The sequence below is a fragment of the Plutella xylostella genome, chromosome 24 (assembly GCF_932276165.1).
Source record: "Plutella xylostella chromosome 24, ilPluXylo3.1, whole genome shotgun sequence".
In the NCBI taxonomy this organism is placed as follows: domain Eukaryota; kingdom Metazoa; phylum Arthropoda; class Insecta; order Lepidoptera; family Plutellidae; genus Plutella; species Plutella xylostella.
In genome coordinates this window covers 4,017,975-4,036,960 of record NC_064004.1, presented here as the reverse complement: position 1 = coordinate 4,036,960, position 18,986 = coordinate 4,017,975, and the positions used below count along the sequence as shown (strand labels likewise).

The 18,986-nt window shown below is 39.5% G+C and overlaps 1 protein-coding gene across 2 annotated transcripts; it reads right to left on the bottom strand.

Moving 5' to 3' along the window:
- Positions 1-135: 135 nt before the first annotated feature.
- On the bottom strand, positions 136-18,536 carry LOC105383599. 2 transcript variants are annotated; one of them, XM_038110730.2, is made up of 5 exons: positions 18,214-18,536; positions 2,885-2,974; positions 2,624-2,706; positions 841-968; positions 136-331 (listed from the first exon to the last, which is right to left on the bottom strand). In XM_038110730.2, the coding sequence occupies exons 1-5, from the start codon at positions 18,376-18,378 to the stop codon at positions 189-191; spliced, it is 609 nt and encodes a 202-aa protein (XP_037966658.2). In that variant the 5' UTR covers positions 18,379-18,536; the 3' UTR covers positions 136-188. The 2 variants fall into 2 exon arrangements, with proteins under 2 accessions (XP_037966658.2, XP_037966657.2); XM_038110729.2 differs by having other exon boundaries at positions 141-334; positions 18,214-18,535.
- Between the last annotated feature and the right edge of the window lie 450 nt (positions 18,537-18,986).

Genomic DNA, 18,986 nt, shown 5'->3' with positions numbered 1-18,986 from the left:
CACAAACAAATGCTTACATAACAGACTACAGGGAAATATGTAAGCAGTTGGCCCATTACTTAAAACTTTGAAAATGTGTAATATAATCCAATGTCCTTTTGTCACCTTCCTATAGATACTTATTAAAATTTACAGATTATAATGTTTTAAGTATGATGAACTTAGTTAATAGAATTAGAGTTTCTTATTCAAACTTGGGTAGCGATTTTGGAGGCGGCGGCGGCGGCCAGGGCGGCTGCCTTCTTCTTCACCGCCAGGGCTGTGCGCTGCTTCGCCTGGATCTTCGCTTTCTGGCTCTTCGACAGTTTCCTCTTCTTGTTTGCATCGTTCGCTGCTGCGGAAACGAAGGAAGCGGTTAGGCCAATTGATGTTAAAAACATATGTGTAAGATGGTGTTCCTAAGGCTACAAAGCTTACGGGAGTTACGGGTATCATATTTTGCACAAACTATGACAGTTTACATTTTCCCGCATACAAAGTGGCGACTCTACCAGGAAATTATCATAATATTTTTCACAGAAATAATATATGCAGTTGCAAAAGAGCTTAAAAAAATATAAATTGTACCTATATGTATTTGAAGTACTTGAAAATGTATTTCTGTAGTTAATTGCATTCTTTGTTTGTTTAAACGCATTTTTAGTTTTTTTAGATTACGCCACTTTAGTTCTGAGGACATGAAATAAAAATCCCCCAAAACCGCAGAGAACTATGTTATTACTAATAACTTATTAGTTAATCTCTCACATCCCGAGAGACAATAAGGTAAAAATCTATCGTATCTGTTGTCTGGTCTTCAATGGATCAACGGGACGTGAGTGGTTAATGACCAAAACCGACCTGCATTCAGCATCTGTCTGCTGGAAGCGGTGCGCGCGAGGTCGGAGAACGTGCTCGCGAGCATCCCGCCGAGCTGCGAGCATTCGCCGCGCGCCGCCGAGTGCGCTCGCAACGCTAGTGCTGCCAGTCTGGTGGGTGATAGGGAAGATTGAATTTTAATAATAGCTATCGTGAAGCGTTCGTAGTCAGACTGAGACTGGCGGTAGCTCAGTCGGGTAAGCGCCCGCTTCTCACCAAAGAGATGCGCGTTCGAATACCGGCGCTGAAATGTACCAATGAGTTCTTTTAACTTACTTAAGTACTTACAATACCATCGCTCTTACGGTGAAGGAAAACATCGTGAGGAAAGCTGCATATCTAGATTTAGCACATCTAGATATGTGAACGAAACAACCCGCAGTGGATCAGCGTGGTGGGAAATGGTCCAAGCTTAGGAAGGCAGTTTAGACCTTGGCGATATGCACAAAGGTTCCACTCGAGAGAGCCAGGTGCAGGTACTTACACCCCCACAGAGAATAGAATAGATACGAGGGCGGGTCAATAAGTCCGTGACTTTTATAATTTCCCGCCACTTAACTGAAAGAACAACACTGCTCCTGTCAACAGGCAACTGTCAGTTGACATCTGTCAAAATTTGGACCAGTTACGTCACTTGGTTTGTGTTTTACACCCGTTCTAAGCAACTACCGCGTGATTTAAAAACATAATGGAAAAAACTGAATTTCGTGTGCTCACTAAGCATGTTTTTTTTTGGGAAAAAAACCATCACTGAAACCAAGGCTAAGCTTGATAAAGATTATGGGGACTCTGCACCATCAATATCTATGGTAAAAAGTGGTTTAGTGAATACCGTTCTGGCCGTACAAGTACGGAAGATGCCGGACGTCCATGGCACCCAGTTGAGGTCTCTACACCTGAAATGATTGAAAAAATTCACGACACGGTGTTGGCCGATCGGAGATTGAAAGTGAGAGGGATAGTGGAAGCCACAGGGATATCACGTGGCTCAGTGGTTTCAATTTTGAATGATCACTTGGGTATGAAAAAGCTTTCCGCAAGATGGCTGCCGCGTTTGCTCACAAACGCAATCGAATGACAACTTCGCAGAGGAAGGTTTGGCGTAGTTCAACCGAAATTCGGACGAGTTTTTGCGCCGTTTTGTAACCGTGGATGAAACGTGGATCCACCACAACCCACAACACACCAGAGACCAAACAGCAGTCTAAACAGTGGGTTTCCGGGTTGAATCGGCGCCAAAGAAGGCCAAGGTGGGTATTTTGATGACCTCCAGAAACCTCATTTTTTGGAAGGGATAAACAAATTGCAGAAACTTTGGACAAAGTGTAAAATGTTCCAAAAACCAGTATTTTCTTCAAAAAGTCACGGACTTATTGACCCGCCCTCGTACCTAAGCATCCGTAGTCGAGCTAGCTTGAGTGATCGTAACTGATGATTGAACTTAAGCAACACATGGCACGGTCAGTCATTACTTAGATTGTTTTACGGACGACACGTTAAGCCATGGGTCTGTTGCTGTTTCGGCAGCAGTCGTAAAGCCTAGGCCTTCGAGCAGGTTGAAAACATCTGGCCGTGGCCCAGTGAGTGTTGGGGTCCACCAACCCGCACTGGGCCAGCATGGTGGACTAGGCCTAGAACCCTTGAGGCGGCGGGTTCGAATTCCGCAACAGAAGTTCCTTTGCACTGACACTCCATCTTGTCCGTATTTAAATATCTATCGTATTAATATATTTATATCTATATTCTATATCTTATAGTAATTTACCTTCCAGCCAAGTCGTTGTGTTCGCTGTCGACATCGCAACTGTCGAATGTGTTGTTCTTATTCCCCTTGTTCAGCAACGACATCTGGAAACGGAAAAAAAATATAATGATTAGGTATGCCCCGAAAAAAGGGCCAGCCCTATATTATAGTGGGTGCATACTTATTTATCAGTGAACTTTTACTCAACTCTATTTAATTTCGTTCTCAGATCAACAATAATAGTCTTAGATTTCGTTTGGAAAATAAAAACAGTAAACTAACTTTAAAGTTCTGCGGGCAGATGCCGAACAGGTACCGTTCCAGGGTCTGCTTGACTTCATCAGCGAACAGCACCACCGACCCACCGTGCACCTGGAATTAACAAGAAAACAAACGTTTTATACAGGGTGTTGCAAAACTTGTTAGCAGAAAGAAGGTGATTTGACTCGCCCGGTGAACAACTTTTGCTATCGGACTTTTTGAAATTTGTGAAAATAAATCTACAAACCATACCTAATGGTTCGGTAGTTAGGCCCGGGTCTCCTATTTACGCCGTAGTTCGCGTCCAGCGTCACGCCGTAGGCCGCGTCACGATGCTCACTATAGAAATGTACTGATGCGGTCTCCCTCACACGCCGACGTTGGCGCGTAGACGCCGTAGGTAGGCCGTAGGACGTTGATCGAAACGTTTACGCCAAAGTCGGACGCCGCATATAGCATAAAATAGGAGACCCAGGCCTTAACCACCGCCACCACCAGATAGGTAAACCATATTATAACCAGGCGCGGATCCACCCATATGGGTAAGATGGGCATGCCCATCACCTAAATGACAAGCCATATCAAACCACGGGATTTTAATATTATAATTTAGCCATTTTATCACTTTGGAGGTATGGCTGTTTTTTAATAGTTATGATGAGATAGTTTCGGGTTATGCTATATAATATGTCCCTCCAGGTATAATCCTCCAAAATTTAAACTCAATAGGGACTATTTTTGATGATGCCAAAAAATTGTCGTGAAATAGTCATAAATAGTCGTGATTTCCAAAAAAATTGTCGTATCATACTTTCGGAGTTAGTTATTGTACCTAACTCTTAATTTTTTAAGTTGTTGGGGTATTAACAATTAATAGGTATTAGACGGCGTGTCGGTCGCCCCCCAACCCGTTGGTCTGATGATCTGCGGAAGGTAGCGGGAAGCCGCTGGATGCAGATGGCGGGTGACCGTTTGGGGTGGCGATCGTTAAGAGAGGCCTATGTCCAACAGTGGACTACAGAAGGCTGAGAGAGAGAGGTATTCATGTATCCTTCACATATACTTAAATTATAATTTCCAATTTTGCATCACTTTTAAATAACCGCGCGTTGAGTGCTGACTAAAAAACCAGCATTTAAAAAATAATTTACTTCCTGCTGCCGTAGTAGGAAGGCTCTGACAAGAAAGCGATTTATGGTGTTTTTACCCGACTGCCGAAGGAGGAGGGTAATGTTTTTCGATTGTATGTTTGTATGTATGTTTGTCTGTTTCTTTGTTCCCTCCTGCAGCCTAAACGGCTTGATAGATTTTGATGTGTGAGGTATCGTTAGAAGCGTATTGATTGCGCGATGGTTATAGGCTATGTGACGTTACATTAAAATGTACATAGCGCCCTCTAGATGACATAAAGTGATGATCGAAAAAATAATATTTTTCCAACTATTCCGTGTGGGGTATCAAATGAACGGGCTTGATTAGCACATTACAAAATATGCATATTGTAGGTAAGTATTTAAATCTCAACACCAAAGTTATTGAAATAAAAAATGATCATAAACTAAAACTACTGACATAAAATTTCATAAGATTAAAACAACTAAAAAGTTAAAAATAAAAAAATATAATTATATACAAACAAAAAACCCGACTGCACGCTAAAAAGATGAAAACAAGCCCCAATGTTAATAGAAAGTATCGCAGGTGGGGACCAACTTGACCGCCACACAAGGTATTTAAGTAAAACCTATCTAAGTAACATTCAGCTAAATGGTGAACCCTCTGCTGTTCCCCGCCTGCGATACTTTCCACTAACATTGGGGCTTGTTTTCATCTTTTTAGCGTGCAGTCGGGTTTTTCTTTGTTTATAATTATATATTTTTTAAAGTAGAAATAAAGAAACCCAAATTGAGTTTTTAAACCACACCTCCGAAATATTTGTCTATGTGTTCAAAAAGTTTAAAACTTCATATTTTGTGTGTTTTACGTGTTATTTACGGAATTATACTATGTGAAGAATATCTATCCAAACTTATAAACTTTTGCCTACTGTTAAAATTGAAGAAATTTGTAACACTGTTTTGTCAAAAAAATGCCTTTCTTTTAAATAGCTGAATGTAGCAGGTATCTTAAAAACTGTTTTGCCTATCGAGATAAAATCAGCCTCATTTAAATTCTAATTTAGCGTTAGCGTTACGTTTACGTTATCATGTAACTTTTGCCTGAAAAACATAAACTTTCGTCTCTAAAAATTTACAAGTACCTAGTTACTGAAAACTTTCCAGTTTTGATCTAAGTATTTGGAAAAATTGCAACTAGCACAACCATAATATCATCACCACAACATACAAAAAATAATGCTATCAGTAACTCAAATCGAGGCAATACCACTTTTTAGGGTAAAAAAGTAAAATAGGATCCCTTATAGGATCACTTTGTTGTCCGTCTGTCTGTCTGTCTGTCACCACCCTTTTTCTCAGAAACGGGTAAAGGTATCAAATGGAAGTAGGGATGAAACATTTTTTCCCGCTGTTTCGATGGTGTGAGGTATCGTTCAATAGGTCTTTCAAAAATGCTCAAAACATTTTTTTATTCAGTGATTGGTTTAAGAAATATTAAGCTCCAAAGTGCAAAATTTTGTTAGACTCAAGTGTCAATGCTAGGTACAAAAATATGCAAAAAATCACAGTAGTAGGTAGGTACATATGAAGAAATTGAATGGAAAACATCTTTGTACGGAACACTCAGTGCGCGAGTCCAACTCGCACTTAGTCGGTTTTTTGACTTGCCCATCACCTATTTTGAGGTCTGGATCCGCGCCTGATTATAACCAAAGCTTTGTTAAACTTTGGCTATTATTTGGTTAATTTAATAATATTTCACGCATTCGTGAAATATTATGAGCTCAAGAATAAGTAGGTACTTTAATTATAATAGAATAGAGCTGTCTTCGGCTCATCTAGTTATACAAGTTTCTTCCATCTACGGATGGGAGAGGTACCTAACTATAGCTAACGAATTTATAGACTATTACCTTTCTACAGTTACTAATGCGTAATAGCTTCAGCTTAGACAGTTTTATTGATTCATATCACATAAAGTCTGTTTAAGACTTTAGACAACCGTTGCAAATGCAATCCGCTACAGCGTTTTGCTGTTTGCTTGTTTAAGGCGTTTTGGCGTCACCTCCACATCCATTATCAACTGTTGCGTTGCGAGTCAACGTGCGATGTTTGTTTATCGTTAATTTGGCGTCAACCAGGTGCGACGGTGCCCTGACGCACGTTGCGTTGCGGCCGAGCCAACAGAACTCGTGTGGCGAGACGAATTATTCAGCAAATTCGTCTCAAGTCAGTGGCAAATGCATGACCGTCCGTAAGTCCGTATTCAGGGCGTTCCTATTTAGTAATAAGTTTCAGAACAAGGCAGCATACTAATACAGATCAAATACAGTGCTGGAAGGAGAAGGAAGTCGTGTCTTGGAAGTGTATGCGGAGCTGACTGCCAACCTCCAATAGTAGAGAGGCACTTGAATAAGAAGAAGAACAGACCCCTTTCGCGAACTTGTTTTGACAACTTTTGAAAAACTTTTGAAAATTCATGAAAAAAAGGTGGCGCGGGAAACAGTTTTTATAAGCCTAAAAGCCTATATTTAAAAACGTACCATAGCCCTATATAACGCATCTTATACAGGGTGTTAACTAGAATGCGTTTGAGCGGGAAATGGGGGTTAGTATTAGTCTAACCAAGCACGTTTCTAAGAAAAAAAACATCAGAATCTCGAATATTTATGTTTAAAGTCTAAAGTAAAGTGGAAAGTTTTACCTTAATCAAAAACATGGTCACCCTACACAAACACATAACCAATGAGACATTCGATTGCAAAAGAACACACACTGTAAATTTGTTATCAACTTCACTTTTCATAATTTATTTGATGTAACTATGATTGTAATTAATTACACAGTAGGTAATAACAATTATTAAATAAAATTGAAATTATTCATGGTGATTAATGACATACTAATCAACAATTAAACAGCTGATTGTCATAAAGTTTGATAGATCGTACAGAATATAATTTATGACTTTCTAGGAGCTCAGAACAATAATTAAACCTTTTTACTCAGAATAAGGTAAGCGTTTAGTATTCACCCTTGATACTCACCACATTTTATTTTTCTTTTATTACCTAAAGATGCGTACAGACCAGCCCAACGAACGCCCACCGATGGACATTTATCATACATAATACAGGGGCAGATTGAGCAACGAAGGTCAACAAAACCCGGTCGTTGGCGTTCGTTTGGCCGGTCTGTATGCAGCTAAAGTTAAAAGACCACAATGCATAACAGGATGATAACAGGGTCTACTTCAATGACGAATTGGTTTACTTACACTCGCTCATCTCGATTTGTGTTGTGTACTTGCGATTGAGACGTCTTTGATGACGAATAGTACGGGAATCCTTATAATAAGTATGGCCTCACTTTAAATACCAGTAGAATAATAACAATCTCGCGTATCATAACCATCGAGTATTTATGATAGTCATTACCTTCTCTGTGGATCTAGTCTGTCAGTCAGTCATTGTTGTTTACTTGTTTACAATTAAGTATTACCTAAAAGGGAAAAGGTACCTACAATTCTTTCTTTTGATTACCAAGCCTTGTTCCTCATTTCGTTTTATGTTGTGCTGTGCTGTGAATACGTGTGACCTATGTTATGAAGCATAAAATGAAAATGTTCTGTATTCATAAAAGATAATTTTGTATCAATAAAGTGATACTTATGGAGTAAAATGAAATGTCTGCAATGGATTGGGTACAGGCGCGGATCCAGACCTCAAAATAGGTGATGGGCAAGTCAAAAAACCGACTAAGTGCGAGTTGGACTCGCGCACTGAGTGTTCCGTACAAAGATGTTTTCCATTCAATTTCTTCATATGTACCTACCTACTACTGTGATTTTTTGCATATTTTTGTACCTAGCATTGACACTTGAGTCTAACAAAATTTTGCACTTTGGAGCTTAATATTTCTTAAACCAATCACTGAATAAAAAAATGTTTTGAGCATTTTTGAAAGACCTATTGAACGATACCTCACACCATCGAAACAGCGGGAAAAAATGTTTCATCCCTACTTCCATTTGATACCTTTACCCGTTTCTGAGAAAAAGGGTGGTGACAGACAGACAGACAGACGGACAACAAAGTGATCCTATAAGGGATCCTATTTTACTTTTTTACCCTAAAAAGTGGTATTGCCTCGATTTGAGTTACTGATAGCATTATTTTTTGTATGTTGTGGTGATGATATTATGGTTGTGCTAGTTGCAATTTTTCCAAATACTTAGATCAAAACTGGAAAGTTTTCAGTAACTAGGTACTTGTAAATTTTTAGAGACGAAAGTTTATGTTTTTCAGGCAAAAGTTACATGATAACGTAAACGTAACGCTAACGCTAAATTAGAATTTAAATGAGGCTGATTTTATCTCGATAGGCAAAACAGTTTTTAAGATACCTGCTACATTCAGCTATTTAAAAGAAAGGCATTTTTTTGACAAAACAGTGTTACAAATTTCTTCAATTTTAACAGTAGGCAAAAGTTTATAAGTTTGGATAGATATTCTTCACATAGTATAATTCCGTAAATAACACGTAAAACACACAAAATATGAAGTTTTAAACTTTTTGAACACATAGACAAATATTTCGGAGGTGTGGTTTAAAAACTCAATTTGGGTTTCTTTATTTCTACTTTAAAAAATATATAATTATAAACAAAGAAAAACCCGACTGCACGCTAAAAAGATGAAAACAAGCCCCAATGTTAGTGGAAAGTATCGCAGGCGGGGAACAGCAGAGGGTTCACCATTTAGCTGAATGTTACTTAGATAGGTTTTACTTAAATACCTTGTGTGGCGGTCAAGTTGGTCCCCACCTGCGATACTTTCTATTAACATTGGGGCTTGTTTTCATCTTTTTAGCGTGCAGTCGGGTTTTTTGTTTGTATATAATTATATTTTTTTATTTTTAACTTTTTAGTTGTTTTAATCTTATGAAATTTTATGTCAGTAGTTTTAGTTTATGATCATTTTTTATTTCAATAACTTTGGTGTTGAGATTTAAATACTTACCTACAATATGCATATTTTGTAATGTGCTAATCAAGCCCGTTCATTTGATACCCCACACGGAATAGTTGGAAAAATATTATTTTTTCGATCATCACTTTATGTCATCTAGAGGGCGCTATGTACATTTTAATGTAACGTCACATAGCCTATAACCATCGCGCAATCAATACGCTTCTAACGATACCTCACACATCAAAATCTATCAAGCCGTTTAGGCTGCAGGAGGGAACAAAGAAACAGACAAACATACATACAAACATACAATCGAAAAACATTACCCTCCTCCTTCGGCAGTCGGGTAAAAACACCATAAATCGCTTTCTTGTCAGAGCCTTCCTACTACGGCAGCAGGAAGTAAATTATTTTTTAAATGCTGGTTTTTTAGTCAGCACTCAACGCGCGGTTATTTAAAAGTGATGCAAAATTGGAAATTATAATTTAAGTATATGTGAAGGATACATGAATACCTCTCTCTCTCAGCCTTCTGTAGTCCACTGTTGGACATAGGCCTCTCTTAACGATCGCCACCCCAAACGGTCACCCGCCATCTGCATCCAGCGGCTTCCCGCTACCTTCCGCAGATCATCAGACCAACGGGTTGGGGGGCGACCGACACGCCGTCTAATACCTATTAATTGTTAATACCCCAACAACTTAAAAAATTAAGAGTTACAATAACTAACTCCGAAAGTATGATACGACAATTTTTTTGGAAATCACGACTATTTATGACTATTTCACGACAATTTTTTGGCATCATCAAAAATAGTCCCTATTGAGTTTAAATTTTGGAGGATTATACCTGGAGGGACATATTATATAGCATAACCCGAAACTATCTCATCATAACTATTAAAAAACAGCCATACCTCCAAAGTGATAAAATGGCTAAATTATAATATTAAAATCCCGTGGTTTGATATGGCTTGTCATTTAGGTGATGGGCATGCCCATCTTACCCATATGGGTGGATCCGCGCCTGATTGGGTACTTTGAGTACCCAAAATCTCGGTAGGTACCTTGACGATGTAGCTCCACGAGTGTGGTGCAGATGCACGCATACTTTTTTATTGACCTTGGCTTTGAATTGTTTGGCCTTGATCTTGGCTTTCAAGTTCATGGTCATTCTGTCAAACGTACCTAAACCTGAATAGGGTGACTATGAAATTTTAAAATGTACTAAATAAAACTGTTTTATGTTGGTCAGCTTAAAGCAAATAAAATACGTTTTTTAATGTCTTATCGTGTTCAGTATCATCAGCTGTATCTACCATTTCCCGCTCCAACGCAATTAAGTTAACACCCTGTATATTGTCGCTCAAAATCTAGCACGGAGGGAAAATGATAAATCATGATGTCTACTGGGCGGGCGGGCGGCGGGCGGCGTGTTAATTACAGAAATTGGGGTAAATACAGGACAATTTATACAATTTGTAGCCAAGTTGTCTGTCTAATAAAATATGATGTTGAAAGTTTATAAATAGGTACATTTGGAAAGTGGGACAAAAATGCAATTTTGCAATAGGATAATTCCTAATAGGCACCTACCTAATTACCATTAACAAATTTATTAAATAAAACAGTGATTCAAACAAAATGTGATCTACAACTAACTAATTATACCTAAATAACAGTTGAAAATTGTTAGGTAAGTATCTAAGTCCATTAATGAGTCGAAAATTAAACACAAACGTTGCAAATCGATGGGTGATTATTATTTTTTCTTTTTCTGAAATTACAAAGGACGTATTTTTTGTGCTAGCGGTTCTTTTTGTTGCAAAGTTATCGTGGTATAAACCAGCAATCCACCAGTCTATTGTTATCAAGCGTGATTAACCTATCATCACTACCCATCACGTCCACACTGTCACTTCCAATGAAGTAAGGGTTTTGCGGCCTAAACCACCACGCGGGCGTAGTGCGGGTTGGTGGACCAACCCTATACAACCTGCGAACTCTTCATTTCATAAAAAAAGCCCTTTGTTTCTTTTTAAAGTTTAAACCTAACCCTCAGAATAATAACTGCACCACATCACCGCTGGAACTCTGAGTCACCACGCATGCGTAAGAACATGTAAAACAAACCGCCGTAAATTATCCCGCCGCGATATAAACGATCACCGCCCGCCCACGCCTCGTGTGTTTACAAAACGCTTTGCTGATATTTATAAATACATGTTTTACTTTCATATTTACTTACATTCAACCTACTTAATTATAATTTTATTATTCTTTGCATTCAATACAGTCATTATCATGATCATCAGATATCATCATCATCATCATCATCAGATATCATCATCATCATCATCATCATCATTAGCCTATCTATAGCAGTCCACTGCTGGACGTAGGCCTCTCCCAAAGCACGCCACTGGATGCGATCTTTAGCTTTCCGCATCCAATCATAACCAGCCACCTTTCGCAAGTCGTCACCCCATCTAGCCGGGGGGCGTCCCACACTACGTTTGCCTAGTCGCGGCCTCCACTCCAGATATCAGATATCGCTCTTTTTACCCGACTGCCGAAGGAGGAGGGTAATGTTTTACAAACATTGGTTTCCTACGAGATTTGTCACTAAGTATTTTCAACTTGAACGTTCGGATAGCATTTAGGTATTTTTACCGTTTAATGGAACTCTTTCATTGCTCGAGAGGTGAATGATGGTCCATGACCAATTTAACTCACCAGAGAAACAAACAATAAAAACCCTGAACTACTTAAATGTAAAATGTAGTTAATACAATGTGCATGTTATGAATTTATGATGTTAAATAATTACGATCTTGTACGAAATGGGTCATGTGTCATGTGTGACGACAGTAGCCAAGATCAAAGTACAAAGTTGGGTCCAAACAAGTACCTAGATATACCTGTGGAGTTACCACCACCGAACATTAGAAAATATACATCCTTTGGCAGCGTCGTCGCTCGCTTGTCAAATCAGACGTAATTTGTATGGATCTGACAGATGTTTTACAGGCCAGCTTTATGGATTACTAATGTGCTACCAATTCTACCAAAGTTTGTTTGTAGTGGCTAGCCTTTTGTAACTAGGTACCTTGTCAAACTTAAAATCACCTATTAATTAATTTCAAAGCTTGAATAATGTCTACTCTATACTCTATGCCCAAGCGAAATCGGCAAACGACAGCATAAAAACAAAAAAAGCGGCAACAAAAAAAATCAACATTACCTACCTAATTTAATAATAAGTAGGTATAATTCATACAAGGAACATAATTATATAAAAAAATTGGTTGGCAACTATAATACCAACCTATGTACCTATTTCCTTTCATCTACCTACCTACCGACGTATAAATCTTATTTTTATAACGGCCATGACAGCTACACTGCTTTTGTGTTTAAACTAAACCTACGTAATTTTTATAAAGCGTAGTGTTGATAGAAATATTTACTCCATAAGTGTACAGGGTGATTCAGAATTGGTACCTATAGGTAATAGGTACTAAGCCAAAAGGGGGTGACTCGGGAGTTCAATCTAAACAACTTTTGAAATTCGCGAAAAAAAAAAATTATTTTCCATAGTCACGTGACCAACAAAGTTTCTATGAAAAAGGATTTTGTTTTTCGCGAATTTTCAAATTCTGATTTCAGTTTCGGGCTTACATATAACATGCTGCACATGTAGGTTTCGGCTTAGTATACCCTTTTTGCAACACCCTGTATAGGTACCTACGTTCACTCTTGAGTTTTACTGTAAGCTAACAAAAGCCATAAATAACTAATGTCTGGTTTACCAGAACATTGCACTTGACTTCACAGAAATTATTTATTTATAATCGTTACGATTTTCGTTGAAACTTTGTTTTTCACGTCTTGTTTTACAATAACGAGTAAGTACCTACCTACTTAGTTTCTAAACTAGCGTAGGTATGTAGTTAACGAATTTCCAAAGTTGTTTAGAATGATGAGTTGAGTCAATATCTATCTGCCATTGTCATTATTTTAGCCCTTCAAAATTTTTTACGTCTGCGCGATTTAAAGCCAATGTAGTTAAAAGAAAATGTCAAAATGACTATTAAGTACTAAAGTCTGTTTTTTAATCTCAGATACTGAACTGACAGATTCTTAACGGTTCATCAACAGTCGATTGTCCGGCCAATATAACTTAATCGCGTCAGAATCTGACAATTGAGTAGGTAGGTATCTGAAATTAAAAAACAGAGTTAACTTTTTAAAAAGATCAAGAACATCAAAAGAAGTGTACATTTATGTGTGTCGTTTAGTGTCTCCGTAGGTAAAGATGTCTGTCTTCATTCCGCTATACAGAGATGTATTCTCCAGAGCTGGAGCTCACCCAATGTCAACAGCGACTACATAGGTGGCTATGTACAGACAGCAAAAGAGATATGTGGGTCTATTCTATTCTATTCTCTGTGGGGGTGTAAGTACCTGCACCTGGCTCTCTCGAGTGGAACCTTTGTGCATGTCCCCAAGGCCTAAACTGCCTTCCTAAGCTTGGACCATTTTCCCACCACGCTGGTCCACTGCGGGTTGGTGGGTTGGGTTCACATATCTAGATGTGCTAAATCTAGATATATTATGCAGGTTTCCTCACGATGTTTTCCTTCACCGTAAGACCGATGGTATACATGTAGGAGTAGGAACATAGAGTTGGTAATAGAAGTAGGTATTGACTATGGTCTGTTTCCTTTTATGAATGTCTCTTGTAAATATGGCGTGTAGCAGGAAATATTGTTTTTTCATATTGGGTATAAATTAAATAAATAAAGATTGTTTAAGTGCATCGGCGGCTTTAATTTTCATCCCACATACATTGTAGGTACTTAAGTTAAAAGAACTCATTGATACATGTCAGCGCCGGGATTCGAACCCGCATCTCTTGTGTGAGAAGCGGGCGCTTACCCGACTGAGCTACCACCGCTCCTAGCGATATGTGGGTCATCCCAGGGCAAACAGTTTGATCCTAAAGAGTTGTGGGTGGAAGATGAATCTAATAATATTTTATCAATTTCTACAAATAATCTTCACAAAATCAGTGACTCTGTGGTCTAGTGGTAGATGCTCTATACTTCGTGACCTAGAGGTCCCGGGTATAATTCCCAGGTTCATATTTTTTCATTGACATCTTTCATTAGTAAATCATAAAATGTAATTGTTTGGCAAATAAAATTGAAGTTGCATACCTACTAAATTTGTTTATGCTGACTGTACCTACACCTATTCTGTATCTAAATGACTATGATGTGCCAATGGATTGAGACATGCTACTGCGTTCGCTCAATGAACTGATAGGTAGGTACACAGAGGCCGCCATTAAAATAGAAACACCGAACTTTATTAACATTTTCAATGAAAGAAAGCCAGGGGCGTATTTACCCTAGGGCTAAAAGGGCTACAGCCCGGGGCGGCAGGCGGCGAAGGGCGGCCCAGGGGCGGCCGGTACCGGCCGCCCTTGGACTTAAGGTTGGAGGATTAAAAAAGTACAGAACAATATTTTAGGACGTAAGCCTAGAACGGCCCTGAGCTATCTTTCCAAATGTTGATTTCATGTCTTAAGAAATATGTTTTAAAGTATGAAAGCCGCCTTCGTTCTTTTCTAAACCGGTGGAATAGTCTAATTTTTTTCCGCTTTGGTAGGTATTTTCTTGAAGGAAATCTAAACTTTTTTTTGCCTAACTGAGTCGCCCGCCCTGCACAAGTTTATTTCTAAACGTTCTAAAACGTACTCGTCTATCCAGAAAAATCATTTTTTTCTTCGTAAGATACCATTATGTATGCAAATCTATCACCACAATGTTCCTATACATATGTAGGTCGGTAGGTACTCCACACTTCTTCTTTCGTGTCAGTGAACATACGAATTTTTGAATTTGTTCAGACCAAAACGAAGCAACTTTGATAGCATTCTGGTTGGCCTGGAGTAAGTCTTCCCGAGTGCAGGTGAAAGGGCACAGGGGGCAGGAGAGTACATGCTCCATAGTCAGGGGGGGCGGTACCACAGTCGCATAGGTAGGTTGGTACCAACGGTGTAGCCCCACTTGACAAAGACAAAGATTGTCCTTGCAGCAGCCTACCTCTGCGCGCAACCGATTTAGAGTCTGCCAAATGTGCCAGGGGAGACTGATACCGGGAGCAAGTTTTTCCTCAAGAGGTAGGAAAGGATCCTGGGGCTGCTTTTCCTACCAGAGTCTTAACCTTGCGTTTTGTGGGTTTTCATCCGTTAAGGACATCTCACTATTTAGAAACGTTTTGCGGCTCTTAAGGCGGGAAGGTGCGGCAGTATGTGAGTAAAGTGTATGACTGGAGTCGCATTCTTGTTTGCCTTTCTCAACAGAACATGCCACTTTTCGCAGTATGCTAGGGGATGCTATCCCAGCCAGAGAGCCATGTAGAGCGGTGTCGGTTTGAGGCATCCCGTAACTATACCAACTGTGTCGTTAAGAGCAAAATCTACTTCTCTAGCATGCGCGGATCTTGCCCATATCATCATCAGCCAATAATCATCCACTGCTGGACATAGGCCTCTCCCAAGGAGCGCCACAACACTCGGTCCTCGGCCTTTCTCATCCAACCACTACCCGCGACCCGCCTAAGGTCGTCAGTCCAGCGGGCAGGAGCGTCCCACACTGCGTTTGCCTGTTCGTGGTCTCCACTCGAGAACTCGTCTACCCCAACGGTTATCGGTTCTTCGGCAGATATGACCAGCCCACTGCCACTTCAGCTTGCATTTTTGACAGCTATGTCGGTAACCTTAGTCCTCTGACGGATAACCTCATTTCTGATACGATCCATCAGAGAAACCCCAAGCATAGCTCTCTCCATAGCACGCTGAGCTACTTTTAATCGGTGGACCAGTCCTACCGTCAGTGTCCACGTCTGTGCACCATACGTCATCACTGGCAGGACGCACCGGTTGAAGACTTTTGTCTTCTGGCTCTGAGGAATAGGAATCTCGCCCATGTGGGGCAGGCAAATTCGGCTGAGAAGCAGAGTGCTAGGCTACTTGTTCGTAGAACCCAGCTGGTAGACGTAAGCCATCGCAGAAGTTTGTTTCGGGAGCTGAATTTCTTCTTGGTGTTTTGGCAGTGGGTTTTGTACGTGAGAGATCTTTCCAGGGTCACTCCGAGGTATTTTGGTGATGAGCAGTGCCTGATGGTTTAAGTATGAAAGCCGGCCTTTGTTCTTTTTAACCGACTTCAAAAAAAGGAGGAGGTTCTCAATTCGTCGGGATATTTTTTTTATGTATGTTCACCGATTACTCCGCCGTTTATGAACCGATTTTGAAAATTCTTTTTTTGTTGTATTGGGTTGAGCTCCCAGGTGGTCCCATTTTTTTTCAGATTTTTATCTCACCCCCAAGGGTGGGTAAAGGGGTAAAAACAGGGTATGAATTTCCATTTTGGGCACATATTAACCGATTCTTATGAAATTAAGAACGTAAATATAGTTCTTATAACAAAAAAATATGATGGTGACCTTGAGCTGATCTGATGATGGAAACGGAAGGCAGCCAGGGGAACTCCTCAACGGTATATAGCAACTACTTCGTGTTTAGGCTTGAATGATTCGTATTGATTAGTAGGACTTTTTGGTATCATTTGCACCTTACTTTTGATTGAAAATTATTGCAAATAAACTAAAAACTATAAAATAACATAATAATAAAAAAATAAAAAAACCGACTTCAAAAAACCACTAAAATGTAAGAAATAATTTAAGGTTTACACAAATTCCACTCGTATGTGACAGTACAAATATATCTAAGCAGGAACTGTTCTTTTTTGGAGTTGGTGCCATATTTCTTCAGATTACTTTGTCACCGCACCAACAAGTCGGTTTTTTTATTTTTTTTATTATTATTTTATTTGAACCGGTGGACTAGTCTATTTTTTTCCGCCTCTATATTTTTTAAGGAAATCTAAAGAAATAAAAAATGCCTCACTCAGTCCCCAAAGTTAATTTCTAAAAGTTCTAAAATGTACTCGTCTATCCAGAAAAAACTTTTTTTTTGTTCGGAAGATATCATTATCTATGCAAATCCATTACCACAATGTTCTTATACATGTGTAGGTCGATAGGTACTATACACTGACTGCTCTTTTTGTTTTCTTTCATTCCTTGATGGGGCGGAAAACTACAGGAGCCCAGGGCGCGCAATCTTTAAATACGCCCCTGAAGAAAGCATAAGGTAGGTAAAGTACCTCCTGTAGGTTGACTAATAGAAAATGCTTTTAGCATTAAGTCCACTTCTTGTACACTTATTCATTCATATATTTGTGCGATAAAGAGTTCAATAAATTAGGTGCGGGGCCTAACCCCTGAAGGGCTAGCACGGGGTGCAATTAAGACGTGACAAAAGTTCTCCGTCGCGCTCGCTCTTGTGGCTGCGCGATGTGAGTGAGCGAGATGGAAAACTTTTGTCACGTCTTAAATGCGCCCGTGCTAGCCCTTCTGATACTGTATTAAGGTAAGGAGTTCCACAATGTTTGATACTAGATAAGATACCTACGACATTTCATACTACATATTTTGATTTTGCAGCTAGGTAAACAGCCTAGTTTAAACGTCAGACTGGACATTCGGTGAGTAAAAAAGATAATAAAACACGGCGGTTATTTAACGACCAATTTATCATAAACAATTATTTTATGTTTCGTTTTCGTGGGCGCAGGTGGCCGGACACATTTTGAATTTTGAAAATAGAAAACTTCAATGTCATACCGGCATTTTAATTTAAATCTTTTTCGTTCAAATAATATCCAAGTTTTTGCGGTAACTTTGCCACTTTGACCCGGAAAAACACAAGTGATTTTAAAACTTATAATTACTTATGCTTATCTATATCTCGGCCGAGGAATGGCCGAGATATAGATAAGTATAAGTAATTATAAGTTTTAAAAACCCTCCTGCCCGCTGGGCTGACGACCTTAGGCGGGTGGCGGGTAGTGGTTGGATGAGGAAGGCCGAGGACCGAGTGTTGTGACGCTCCTTGGGAGAGGCCTATGTCTAGCAGTGGATGATTATTGGCTGATGATGATCTATATCTATAACTTTGCCTCGAACACGGGACTGCCTATGTCCGCATACTGTAGACAGGTACCTACATCTACCTAATCGCTAATGAATGTAGGTAACCTATCACCTTGCTTACACAACTTTACTTAAATAAGCTTATGATTAGGACGTGTCTTTTGCCCTTTGGATGGTAGTAATAACTTACTTTGTTAACTGTCTTCACTGGTTCGGGGGCCGGCCGGGCCGGCGGAGTCCTTTCAGCAGAGGTTTTATTTTCAGACAACTTAGCAAGACTTTTAGCACTTATTGTTAACAATATTACTGAAATCACTATCCACCGAAAACATAACTTGGTATTTACCGTTGCCATTATTAATTTTAACCAGAGCAGGCTGTTAGATTAACTTCCTAGTCTCCGGTTTAAGAATCAAATTAAAAAGTAAAAAAAGTTTGGTTTGACGAAAAGCGCGGGCTTTTCACAGACCACCGATCCAAGATGGCGGGTTCCATGCGACTGGAGGGAAAATTGCAAATGTGAAGACGTGTTTATTTTTAAAATTTATCGAAGGGGAGTTGTGTTTCGTATCAGTTTAATCAGCGTGGGCGGATGATGCGAATTATTTCGCCGCCCGCAACAATTTACTGACCCAATATTATTAATACTGAGTTACTGAGATGTGTACGTAGTATCAAGGAGGTGGAACTACACATTATAGACACATTTTAACTCAATGGATTATGAAAAACAGGCAAACAAATGAAGCGGATTATGAACGGCAAATGAATTATTTGAACGACAATAAAAACGTATGGTAGTAGGATATTATTGGGCATTCTATTCCACCTTGCATTCGTTTGAGCTCACTTCTCACCGCGCCGACGGCGGCGCGTCTCGTCGTTCGCCCAATCGAATGCAAGGTGTAATAGAACACCCAATAATATCGGAGTGTAACCGTCTTGGTCCAACCGATGAACGAA

Excerpts from the sequence above, each read along its gene's own strand:
- LOC105383599 (XM_038110729.2), bottom strand. The coding sequence starts at position 18,378 with ATGGCAACGGTAAATACCAAGTTATGTTTTCGGTGGATAGTGATTTCA. Across the intron at positions 2,975-18,213 it reads CAGTGAAGACAGTTAACAAA|GTGCACGGTGGGTCGGTGGT; the intron begins GTAAGTTATTAC and ends TGTTAATTCCAG. Across the intron at positions 335-840 it reads CAGACAGATGCTGAATGCAG|CAGCGAACGATGCAAACAAG; the intron begins GTCGGTTTTGGT and ends TCGTTTCCGCAG.